General features: G+C 34.8%; 1 protein-coding gene across 3 annotated transcripts in view; it reads left to right on the top strand.

Annotated features, from left to right (window-relative positions):
• Positions 1-1007: 1007 nt before the first annotated feature.
• LOC136834386 (alpha-(1,3)-fucosyltransferase C-like) overlaps positions 1008-14022 on the top strand; it is a 60326-nt gene continuing 47311 nt past the window's right edge. The window contains exon 1 of one of the 3 annotated variants that reach the window (XM_067096948.1): positions 1008-1799. In XM_067096948.1, coding sequence (XP_066953049.1) covers positions 1644-1799 — 156 coding nt within the window. In that variant the 5' untranslated portion in view covers positions 1008-1643. Of the gene's footprint in view, positions 1800-13304; positions 13398-14022 lie in introns of those variants that run through there. The other 2 variants (XM_067096946.1, XM_067096947.1) reach the window with 2 other exon arrangements.

Raw genomic sequence — 14022 nt, 5'->3', positions numbered from 1 at the left:
ATGGATTCCAGCGCTTTGCCTTTCACCTCAATTTTAGATTCCTTTCCTTTCAACCCTAAATGTAGAAGGAAATAAAAGGGAATGCTAAAATCTGTGTCTGCTTGCGGTTACCGAACATCATCCCCAGTTCTTTGGATTGCATGAGTCACTGCGGAAATGAGTCCGGATGTTGTCGAAATTTTGTTACTCATGGGCAGCCAGTGTAGCAAACTACAAGCTTTGGAGTGCCAGGCCTTCTATATGTAAATATATATATATATATATATATATATATATATATATATATATATATATATATATATATATATATATATATATATATATATATATATATATATATATATTAAAGCACAGCAGGTGATTAAGTAGCTTTAAGGTGTTTTCTCATTAAGACAAATTTTTACGAATTTTCATCATTTGCCACAGATTGATAATCATTCCCGTAACGCATCGAGTTGCAGTTTCCTTGCAAGATGAAAAAAAGGCATTTAGAAGTGATGAAAAACATTCTTTTTAAAAGTTACTTTTCTTTTTTGTTGTCAAGAAAAATAACCTTTTTAGGGTGCCCTTTGTGTTGGTCATAAGCATCTGAATGCGATTAATCAGTCCCTTAGACCCTTTTCTCTCCTCTCGAGAGGATCAGATAAGAATTTGTTGCTTGATTTTTCATTGCTTGAGATCTTTCGCAGCAATAGCTAACGTCAAGTCATTGTTGACCCTGAGTGGTTTGATAAAGCTGCTCAGTTTGTCAATGACTCCCTGTCTCTATCAGTAGCCTCTCTAGAGGGATAAAACATGCTGTGACTCAATTTCGTATTTTCATTCTACGTAATGCTGATTAAACCTAGATGATTCAGTTGCCATCATTCTGTTCACGGTCTGGGCAATCTAATTCATTCTTTTGAGTGTCAACTGTTAAGATAAGAGGTTCGGTGTTTATGAGTATGATAAGGGATTGAAGCATTCAGTAAGAGTAGAGCAAAGTCAGGGCAGTAAGATGATGCCTTAAACAGGCACGTTATATTCGAGATTAACCTGTTTTGTGGGTGATTCGTCAAAGATTTTGGCCTCCGAATAATATGCAACAAGAAGGGACAATTACTTTCAAAAGAAGGGTTTAGCTCTTAAAAAGAAAGTGCCTGCCGTCTGAGGGAGCCACAATAGGCGTATTTTTTAAAAAAAAGTAAATAAATAAGAATAATAAAGAATTCACGTAGGGTGTGGCAGACCTAAAACCAAGAGGTTTATGATACGCTCAAAGGTAACATTACGGCGATCGTTGTGTGAAAATACGAGAAACCTGTTAGACTTTTCAGTCGTGCTTTCCGATTGTTGGAGACAGTTTTCACCCAGCTGAAAAGTTCCAGAAATCATCGTTTGTTATATTACAAGGAAAAGTTTTTTCTTTAATGCGACATTTTCCTATATTTGTTACGCGTATGCGACGTACAAATACGCTTATTCACTTAGTTGAAACCTCTGGCGGTATCTTTAAACGCAGATTAAAAGGGTAATCTAGTTCCACGTGGTCCCATGATAACGTCCTTCGAAAGATAAGAGACATTTTTTCCCCTCGGAGTGGCTATGCATACTTTTTCGTATTTTTTGGACTGGGACTGGTCTGCCTTGTCCTCTGAAATCAGATGATATACAGTAGTCAGACAGCCGGTGTCTCGATCAGTCTCACGCGTATTCTCGTATCAGGAACTTGGTCTGGCGCTGTTCTTCGCCTGCAACGACGAACTTGTGACAAGACTTTCAAGATTAGAGGCTCTCCATCAGTTATGGTCAACTTTCGGGTGAATACGCTTCTTGTTTTGTTTTTGGTCATCTATTATAAGTTATCCAGTATTATTAACGTTGTATCGGATGTCAGAACTCAGAGATCCGCGGGTGCGGAGGTGTGTGTGGAAGTCATACTTATGTATTTTGCGGGTGTAGATTTTAAAAGCTATGTGGATGTTCCCATCCCAGGACTCACCAGATGTCTTAGTGGGTCCTGGGATATCCTAAAGCTCTCTAATATTTACTTCACCGCATGCGACTGCAGATAAAGAGGCGGACGTTTTTATATATCAGGATATACGATACGTCTCCATCCTGTAAATTCGTCATTAGTCTATTTTTCTTCTGAACATCCTATTATCTCTCCTTTGTAATCTACGTTTTTCATTTTTTTTGTGTGTGTGTGTGTATAGGGAACCAGGATTTAGTGCAAAAAAATAGATCTGTAAACAAAGATTTTTTTTTATCTGCCAGCTCGCGGCTAACGTTTCTAGGTCCTTGGTTCACTCCCGGTCTCCATATTACCCAACAAACCACACGGCTGTATATGGGTACCAGTATCTGCTGGGTTTCAAGAATATTGCGTGGGGCTAGCAACCTCATCCTTAATTCCATGCTGAGAAGTTGAGATGAAAGGCTTAATAAACTAATCAAGCAAAACATGAATTGTTAAATCGTTTTTATTGCGTACTGCTGAAGGTAAAAGGTCCAAGTCTCCTTAAAATTTGTGTCCTTACTGCAACATGTGTATTAACCTTTCTCGTTTTACCTTTACCTTGTAGAAGCCTTAAGTGGGGACGTAATTATTTGCAAGTTGAAAACTGAATTATGTTTCTGGCCTTCACGTAGTGCAATACACACTCACACACACTTACATACATACATACATACATACATACATACATACATACATACATACATACATACATACATACATATATATATATATATATATATATATATATATATATATATATATAATTAAAGAATAGGTACTCTGAAGATGTGTATTTTAATCACGAAAGGGCTTGGTACTTAGCCTTTAATCTTGTCCTTCCCTGTGACTTTCTATGCATATAATTCTCATGTGTTGTTTTCTTATTTAATTTTATATATATATATATATATATATATATATATATATATATATATATATATATATATATATATATATATATATGTGTGTGTGTGTGTGTATAATATTTATATATACACATACATAATGCTTTTATATAAAACACTTAGATGTATGGTTGAGTGACAAAAATGGATAAGACCAAGAATGAAAGAATAAGGGGAACTACTAAAGTGGCAGAACTATCAAGGAAGGCCCAGGAAAGAAGACCGCACTGGCATGGCCATGTGATGAGAAGGGAGGAGACATGTGTAGGGAGGAGAGTGAAGCGGAGGGGAAGAAGAACGAAGAAGCGAAAATGGATGGATGTTGCTCAAGAAGATCTGAGAGACAAGCAACTGTCAGAGGACGATGTGTATGATCGAGCGAGTTGGAGGAAAGCTGTTAGAAACGTCGACCCCCACATAGAAGTGGATAAGATGCAGAGATAGAAATATATATATATATATATATATATATATATATATATATATATATATATATATATATATATATATATATATACAGTATATACACATATATTATATATTTATATGTATAAATTATATATACACACACACACACACTATATATATATATATATATATATATATATATATATAAACTCGACGAGAAATACTGCTCATGGTATGGGCTCAACTTACCATGCCTAACATGCCTCAGTTTCTCATACATCCGCCACATCTCATCACCAGCACTTTCCTTAGCCCACAGTATCGCTAAAGGTATTATGTAGCTTATCTCTCATACATTTCTCGTATGCAAGTGCAATACTGTATATATTAATTACTGTCACTCCTTATTATCCTTGTTATATCTAACCAGCTCGGGAAATCTCGTACTGTAGACATGTATGTATTTCTAAGTATGAATACTGAATTGCTATTCTCCTGTTAATTATTGAATCCTGTATGTACTAAAGCGGCCCCCCCCCTCCACCATAAACACTATAATTCTGTCAGTTATGCCTTATGTAACAAGATATGATTATCCATTGTATGGTATGCTCAGATGCTCTTATGTTTTGCATTTTATCGTTGATATCTTCGTATGTATATTTCGAGGAAGCTATATAGGACTCATCACGTAAACACTGCAGATGGTTGTAGTAATATGCAGTTGCCATCAGTACAGAAATCTCTTCCCGTTCTTTCGAGATGGGCTATCCAAACGGAGTCTCCTTTCCTAATTATATGATGTTGGGTTTATGGCAGTTTTATGCCACAGCCTTCCGTTTGCTGTGTTATTAATTAGCTGAAATTGAAAGAAGATCGGTTTTTGGTAACTATGCCAGTCTCGCCGTCGAATAACCTGGGTGTAGTGCGATAGAATTAAGCATCACCATCGGCTGTCGTTTATTAGGCGGAGTGCATCACAGCAAGTGGCAAGAAGAAGAGAGGCACAAAACATACATGAGGTATAACTTACAGAATCATAGTCTGTGAGGTACTTCAACTAGAACTCAGTATTAAACGTGAGAATAACATCGCAGTACTTATGCACTGATATATTGTGCAATACCTGCGATCTGAACACGAGGATTTCCAGCGCTAGTTGCATAAGATATCTTGCGCTGAGGAGTTACAAAAGTATCGTGCACTTACATTCGAGACATACATGACGCGTGGGTTTAAATTTAGTAAAAAATTGCTTTTTTTAGGACCTACACAGATAATAAATGTCTATTCTTTAATGGCACGGGTGGGTCGTCCCTCACCATATCTATTTTTCGTTCATTCCCGTAATTTTCAGTAATGACATGGGGTCTGTTCTTTCTCAGTGCTTGAAATTGATTCGTGTGTTTCAAGGTCGCAGTGTGCTGTATGTGTGCGAATATAGATTTTTGTGGAATAATTTTATCACACTGATATGTTTGAGTTATCGTTGAATTAAATTTCTCTCACGTTTTCTTTTATTTGTTTGGGTGACTGAATTATTCTGTAATATACTCTGCATACACGTCGCTACACTTGATATTTCAGAAAGCCTGGCTAAGCCACTATAGTCCAACCCCCATCTAACAATTCCATACTAATAGTGATAAGGATTTTTTTGTAGACATATGTTGATGTACACTCAGCAAGAAAAGTGAGGATACAGTTTTCATTCGATTTCGTTAATCGAATTTTAATTTTTTTTCTTGCAGAAAACACATAATCTCGGTAAATTTACTCTAGAATACGAAAATACAATGCAAATTATATCATATATGTTAAATCTGCAAAACAAAAACGTTCAGATCCTTAAAAACACCATGCATGTCTGAAGTAGTCAGAATTTCTCAGATGACTTCGTTCATAGAGATCTAAAAGATAGTGTGTGGATATCTCGGTGTAGTACTGTTTATCAGAACGACAATTTTTACTCGTTTTCCATTATGAACAGGCTTATTATCGCATCATCATACGAGGTAATGATAATTTCTTTAATTTTTACACATTCATATTTGTATTTCACGGTGTTAAAAGTCAGCTGGAATTAATGGCAGTAAATGTTGTGACAGCTAGGGTAGGTTGATCAAATCTATTTAAATCCGTAAGAGCGTTCTCTATGATGTGATTGGCAGTGTGAAGTTCGGCGGGAAAACACAAGTAACTGGATGTTTCTTGACGTTGCCATAGTCTCTCTCTCTCTCTCTCTCTCTCTCTCTCTCTCTCTCTCTCTCTCTCTCTCTCCATTGCTAAAAAATAACATACAAATATAGTATCGCTCAATCTCTAAAAGAAAAAAAATAATGAAATGAGTAGGTCTACATACAGGCCTAGGCTTACACAACAGCAACTCTCTCTCTCTCTCTCTCTCTCTCTCTCTCTCTCTCTCTCATCATAACATTGCATTCTTTCCTTTATTGTTCCCCACGTTTTTCATTGGACATTGCTCAAATTTAACTCTTGATTATGGAAGATCGCGTTTCCGATTGTGCAAGCGTTCCATTCATTGTGGTGTCATAAATTCATTTGTGTAAGGTTACTTGGTAGGTTATGTCGAAAAATGTTTATTTTGCTCAGAACTGTCGCTGTAAATTACAGCTTGAACGAATACTGTAAAGCTCACTACTGCATTTAAGTATCAGTGATTTCAGAACTGTAGATTATGATTGAAAGTTATAGGAGGTCAAGCAAAAAAACACAATAAGACTGAAGCTCCTCCCCTTTCTAAAGTTGCCAGATGTCACATTATTGAGCAATATATGTCCGAAGATTTAAAAAAACTGTACCGTAACTTTCCTTGCCGAGTGTACACTCAGCAAGGAAAGTGAGGATACAGTTTTCATTAGATTTCGTTCATTGAATTTTAATTTTTTTCTTACAGAAAACACATAATCTCGGTAAATTTACTCTAGAATATGAAAATACAATGCAAACTATATCATATATGTTAAATCTGCAAAACAAAAACGTTCAGATACTTAAAAACACCATGCATGTCTGAAGTAATCAGAATTTCTCAGATGACTTCGTTCATAGAGATCTAAAAGATGGTGTATGGATATCTCGGTGTAGTACTGTTTATCAGAACGGCAATATTTACTCGTTTTCCATTATGAACAGGTTTATTATTGCATCATCATACGAGGTAATGATAATTTCTTTAATTTTTACACATTCATATTTGTATTTCACGGTGTTAATGGCAGTAAATGTTGTGACAGCTAGGGTAGGTTGATCAAGTCTATTTAAATCCGTAAGAGCGTTCTCTATGATGTGGGGAGCAGTGCGAGAACTTTGGCTGGAAAACACAAGTAACTGGATGTTTCTTGACATTGCCATAGTTTCTCTCTCTCTCTCTCTCTCTCTCTCTCTCTCTCTCTCTCTCTCTCATCATAACATTGCATTCGTTCCTTTATTGTTCCCCACGTTTTTCGTTGGACATTGCTCAAATTTAACTCTTGATTTCATTATGGAAGATCGTGTTTCTGATTATGCAAGCATTCCGTTCACTGTGGTGTCATAAATTCATTTGCATAAGGTTACTTGGTAGGTTATGTCGAAAAATGTTTATTTTGCTCAAAACTGTCGCTGCAAATTACAATTTGAACGAATACTATAAAGCTTACTACTGCATTTAAGTATCAATGGTTTCAGAATCGTAGAATATGATTGAAAGTTATTGGAGGTCAAGCAAAAAACAAACACATTAAGACTGAAGCTCCTCCCTTTCTAAAGTTGCCAGATGTAGCGTTATTGAGCAATATATGTCCGAGGTTTTAAAAAAAAACTGTATCCTAACTTTCCTTGCCGAGTGTACATATATTGACACTACAATTTCTGAGGTAGAAATATATGACATACACATGTGTTTTTGGTTAATTGCCTCCTTCCACTTTTAGGCATAGGCATACATACATACATATATATATATATATATATATATATATATATATATATATATATATATATAAATATATATATATATATATATATAAAAGAATATGTTTGCTATATATATATATAAATATATATATATATATATATATATATATATATATATATATATATATATATATATATATATATATATATATATATATATATATATATATATATATATATATATATATATATATATATATATATATATACTTGTGTTTACACAAACATACATACATATACATATATATAGCATATATACACGCATATACATATATAGTATATATATATATATATATATATATATATATATATATATATATATATATATACAGTATGTATATATATATATATATATATATACTGTATATATATATATACAGATATGGTTATATTATATATATATATTTATATATATATATATATATATATATATATATATACAAATATGTATATATATATATATATATTTACTAATATTAATCGCTCAAATCCTATATTTTAGGTAACAGTAACAGCTAACAGCTGGAAAGTTAATGGCACCACTCATTTTAGAAATGACTTTGAACGTCACTAGAATAAATAAACAAATTATTCGTTTAGAAAAGATTTTCACTTAAAATTTATGAATAAATTGTAAAGCAATTACCCAGCGTTCGACTCTCCGAGCAGCCAATGAAGAAGAGGAATTTATTTCTGGTGATAGCAATTCATTTCTGGTCATAATGTGGTTCGGATTCCACAGTAAGCTGTAGGTCCTGTTGCTAGGTCACCTGTTGGTTATTAGCCACGTAAAATAAATCTAATCCTTCGCGCCAGCCCTAGGAGAGCTGTTAACCAGCTCAGTGGTCTAGTTAAACTAAGATATACTTAACTATTTACACAATTACATGTTATTACTTCTGTGTAGCTTAATATGTTTAATGAGCAAGTGGAAAGTTCTTGTCCTCTCGTCGGAGTTGTAAAAGGGTTGGCGTATATGAAAGGGAGGGAGGGAGGGTTCGCGTAAATGGGAGGTAGGGAGAGAGGGGGCATCAGATATTAAAGATAACTTATCAAGAGGAATTCGGAAATTCTTCGTAAGGCCGATTATACCATTGTTATGAACAATTTTGGGTCATTTAACGCTTTTTTTAAGGCTAAACAACGCGGGAATATTTATAAATATATACGTCTCCAGGAGCAATATTATTGGTGCTTAGGAGGACGCGTGATGTGCCGAAACTATTTGTGTATTATACAATTTATTATCAAACCATTTTTCACATGAAGTTATTGAACCTTGGAACGATTATATTGGCCCAGTAAGTTTCAGACAGTACTTTACCCTTGTCATCCAAATGAGCCCTTTCAATTTGTTCTTTTTTAATTAAGTCAGGCCAGAATTTATTTACTATTTTATGGGGAAGGGGAGGAGTTAATTATTTGATTTTAAGGCGGTCAAGCTAAACGCTGGGGCACCTTCGGTCATTCAGCGTTTAAGACAGGGGAAAGAGGGGGTTGGGGTGGTTGGACAGCAAGGTAAAGAGATTTAGAAAGAAATAAAGATGAAGTTCCCAGGTCTACAGGTGGAACTGGGAGAACAACCCCCCAGTTGCTCTAAGAAGTAATAGTTAGAGAGGTCGCACAGCCATATTAAAGAAGGGAAGCAGTATGAAGGCAAAGTAAAAGGCAAAAGGCTAAAAAGTGGGTGCAGGTAGGGGGCCAAAGGAATGCTGCAAACACCCTTTATCAATACCACAGTGCACCACGTGAGGGGACCTGACGGCTCTACTCCCTTATCGGGAAGGGAATGGTTTGAATGGTTGCAAAGGTCCGTTATCTCGCCTGAATGAAAGGATCAGTAAAAGAGTTTTTTTTTTTTTAGGATAATCTTGTTTTTGGTGAATTGTAAACTGAATGACAGCTGCTCTGAGATATTGGGTATGAGTGTTGATGGTGTTTAATCTGCGTATAATGCACTTAGAGCAGAGAAAAAGTCACAGAAGGCAAGAGAAGCAAGCGTAGCTTTTGATACATTGACTGGAGGAATAAGTAGTCACTCGGCGTGTTGGTTTCTCAGGTCATATTGAGATCCATTGCCCATACAGCTAAATTCTAGAGACTGTTGCCTGTTATTTCATATAAACCAGGGTCTTGAGAAATGGGCAAAGGCTAAAAAGATGGAATTGTGGACAATATGTAAAATTTAAGGACTGATTTGTGATGTTAAAACTAAACCGTAATTGGCGGGGGGTGAGGGGGTGTGGTGTTGAGGACATGGGAGGGTTAGGGAAGTAAAAAATAAATAAACAAAAGATTTCTTGAGGTATAATTGCATGAAAGAAGAGGAGACCGTAAGAAGGTGGATGGATAGGTGGTCAAGAAGAACGTGGCAGAATGAAAGCAGCAAAGCAAAGAAATGAGAAGCATGAATAAAAGTTAGGCATGTTAGGGAAAGTGAATATTTGTTTTGAAGGAAAGAAAATGCAGAGAAAACCATTTGTGAATAAATGGATCCGGGAATAAAAATGAATGTGGGGAGATGCCATCTGAAAAGAATGTAGTCATGGATCGATGGAGTGAGTATTTTGAAGATGTGTTGAATTTGAAGGATAAAAGAGAGCTAGGTAGCTGAATGATTCAAGAATGTAAGTAGTTGGTGTAAATTTGAGACGACTTGTGGGATGACGGTTGGCAGTATAAAGGAAATAATTCAGAAGTTCAAGAAACAGAGACACTACGAGTTTATGGTACTGCAAGTGAAGATCTGGAACACACTGGTGGAAGTGTGTTTGAGTGGGCGCAAAGGACTGAAAGAAGGAAGTTGGTATGAAGGTATAGTAAAAGGCTAAAAAGTGGATAGCAGCTAACAGTGCACCGCATGAGGTGCACTGACGGCACTGTTTTATAGACTCATATGAACCTAAGTGGGGATAATACACTTACTGTACATTCATTGGTACAGTGACCCAGTATGCTGGATTACAGAAGTGTAGACGAGGACCCTTCTTGTCCCAATGGCCTGGCCCTTCACTGTCATGCTAGCGAAGAGAACCAAGGCATTTTCTTCGCCAAGCCAATATAAACTGAATGGCAATTTGGACGATGGAACAAGTCAGCCGCCAATGATTCGAAGCTTTTCGACAGTCATTTGTGATTAAAAAAATTGTGATTTTTGAGTGATATGAAAGCAATACAATGTTTAATTCGTGGAAGGTTTTTATTCCAGTATTATTTTTTTCTTTAAAATATGTACTTGTTTCGTCACTGAAATATGAATTAAGGTATTTGAATGAATGTAGACATAAATACAAACTTGCTTGCCATTGTTTCATTCCTATTGAACTGGGCATTCCTATTAAACTGTGGTTTTATTCCCATTTAACATGTTTCATGTCTGTTAAACTGTGGTTTCATTCCAATTTATGTGGTGTTCCATTCCTATTCAACTGGACTTCAATTGTTACTTAACTGGAGTCTCATCCCTATTAAAATGGATTTCCTTTCCGGTTGAACTGGGATTCCATTTTTCTTAAACTGGGGTTTCATTTCTATTAAACTGTGGTTTCTTTCCTAGTAAATTAGGTTCCATTCCTATTAAACTGGAATTCCATTCATATTAAATTGGGGTTTCATTCCTATTAAACTAAGGTTCCATTCGTATTAAACTGGGGTTCTGTTCCCATTATACTATGGTTCCATTCCTCTTAAACTGGAGTTCATTCCTATTAAATTGGGGTTCCATTCCTATTAAAATGGGGTTTCATTCCCATTTAAATGGGATTCCATTCCTATCAAACTTGGGTTCCATTTCTATTAAAGTGGGGATTTATTCCCATTTAACTGGGATTTCATTCCTATTAAACTAGTGTCTTATTTCAGTTGAACTGGGTTTCACTCCTCTGAAACAGCGGTTTCATTCCAATTAAACTGGGTTCCATTCCCATTAACTTGGGGTTCCATTCCTCTTCAACAGTGGCTTCATTCCTATTAAACTGTGGTTTCATTCCCATTTAACTGGGGTTTCATTCCTCTTAAACTGGTATTATTCCTATTAAATTGAGGTTCCATTCTTCTTAAACTAGGGGTTCATTCCAATGAAACTGGGGTTTCATTCCTATTAAACTGAGGTTTCAGCCGTCTCATAGAAGATAATACGGTCTTCGTAAGGCGTATAACACTGACCTTTATGAATATTTACCTGTGATTATATATAAATTGCCGATGCCTCACGTCCTCTTGTTTGTGATTATGTATATATATATATATATATATATATATATATATATATATATATATATATATATATATATATATATATATATTATATATATATATATATTATATATATATATATATATATATATATATATATATATATATATTATATATATATATATATATATATATATATACTGTATATGTATAGATGTGTAATGTATATACATATATATAATATATATACACGCATATATATATACTGATAGATATGTATATATAAAATATATACATACACACATATACAGATGTGTGTGTCAATGAGAGATTTACGTACAGTATATCACTCCGAGAATTCCAGGTTAAATTTTGTCTTTCCTTAAAACCATTATTTTTTTTTTATTTAAACCTTTGTTTCTCGAGTAAGGAAGCAAGTGTCTTCAAATTTTCGAAAATATCCAAAACAAAATATTGTATTGAATACTCAAGAAGTCATCGAAACCGGAACTGTCTGCTAATTTTTAAAGGTTTTTTGTATTAGAAAATTACTTGAATTTCTTTTATTCCTTGCTATCACTCACTTCCAGGATTTGGACGTGACGTCTTTGTTTCCCGCAACTTTTAACCAGATTTTATCCTCCTGAGCATTTTCTATTACCAAACATGGCTAGGAATGCGTTTGTATTTTTATCATATATATATATATATATATATATATATATATATATATATATATATATTATATATATATATACATATATATACACTATATATATATATATATATATATATATATATATATATATATATATATGTGTGTGTGTGTGTGTGTGTATGTATGTATGTATATATATACATATACATATATATTTATACATCTTACAAACATACATACATACATATATGTATGTATATATACATTATATATACATACGTATAGTAAACTTGGGTTTAATTCCAATTAAACTGGGGTCCCATTCCTCGTAAACTGGGGTTTCATTCCTGTTAAACTTAGGTTTCATTCCGATTAAACTTGGGTTTCACTCCTATTATATTGAGGTTCCACACTTCTTCAACTAGTGTTTCATTTAAGCTAGGGTTTCATTCCTAATGAACTGAGGCTTCTGCCGCCCATTAGTCGATGTTACGGTCTTTCTAATGTGTTTAACACTCTGGCCTTTATGAATATTTACCTGTCGTCATTATATATAATTGCCGATGCCTCACGTTTGCCGGAACGTTCACGTGGGAGGAAGGCTTGCACTGAGCGTCAATAGGCAGATGCTCATGTGAGCACCGAATGCTTCCAACTTTGGTCGCAGAAGTAGATTGCGAGTTTTCAATGTGTCACGAAAGCCCTCAAAACTCCGTCGTGCAAATGCTTTCCATTTGTTAGTCAGTGTTTCGTGATAGATCTAAACAATCTCAATTTGCGGTTCCTGCATCGCCGTCATCATTTTGCGTGGTCGAACTAGAGTATTTTTGCAAACAGACCTTTCTTACACAGTCCAATTGTTTTTGTTCATACGTCATCATCTCTCTGAGATAATGGAGTTCTAATTTGTTTTTATAATGAACCGCAACCATTCATTTAATTGAACCCTAATGCGCTCCGTTAGGCGAGATATTACGACTTACAAAATTGATTAAAAAAATCAAGAGAAAGCGTTTCGGACATATGTGGTGTTCGAACACCTGGAAAATAAAAATGGAAACATTCAATCATTACTCGCTCCTCTCAACCCCCCTCCCCCTACATCACCTGTCTCCCCTCCTTACCCTGCCCTGTCAGCTTAGTTAAAATTCAACGTGTTCAGTCTGCTGTGTGACATGCTTGTGGTGCCACTATTCGAACTGCTATGTCGCGCTTGGGAAAATTTTTCCTCCATTGCGTCATAAATCTCAAAGTGAGTTTTTTTTTTCGTTGGAATTTCATACAAGAAGATCGAAGTTGTGATTGGTGGATACCTGAGGTCATGTAACGTGGCTGTGATTGGTCTGCTCCCTCGTCGTCGGCCATAAAAATGAATTGATGGCATTTTGTGGCGTGACAACTGCCAGGGTGGCAGTGTAAGACGAACAGGGTCAGAGCAAGGTCAGAGGGTTAGCAACGACACTCATTTGCAGTGCCGAATTACACAGGATTTCATAAAGCATATTAAATAAACATATTCACCCGAATATCAGTAATATTATAACGATCGCCTCTCTTGCTTTGCATTAGGTTGTGAATGCTCTAAAGTTTGTGGACTGAATGAATGTTTCACGAAAAGTGTTGTGTTGAAAGTTCTCTTTTTTGTTTGCTTTTAGCTTGGGTTATGCATGACGGTGATTAATCTGTCTCCGTCGGCGATGGATATGTGTGTGTGTGTTTGTATATATATATATATATATATATATATATATATATATATATATATATATATATATATATATATCTATATGTATATATATATATATACATACATACATATATATATATATATATATATATATATATATATATATATATATATATATATATATATATAT

The sequence above is a fragment of the Macrobrachium rosenbergii genome, chromosome 53 (genome assembly GCF_040412425.1).
Source record: "Macrobrachium rosenbergii isolate ZJJX-2024 chromosome 53, ASM4041242v1, whole genome shotgun sequence".
In the NCBI taxonomy this organism is placed as follows: domain Eukaryota; kingdom Metazoa; phylum Arthropoda; class Malacostraca; order Decapoda; family Palaemonidae; genus Macrobrachium; species Macrobrachium rosenbergii.
Note: the sequence above shows the minus strand (reverse complement) of the source record. Positions and strands in the feature narration are given on the sequence as shown.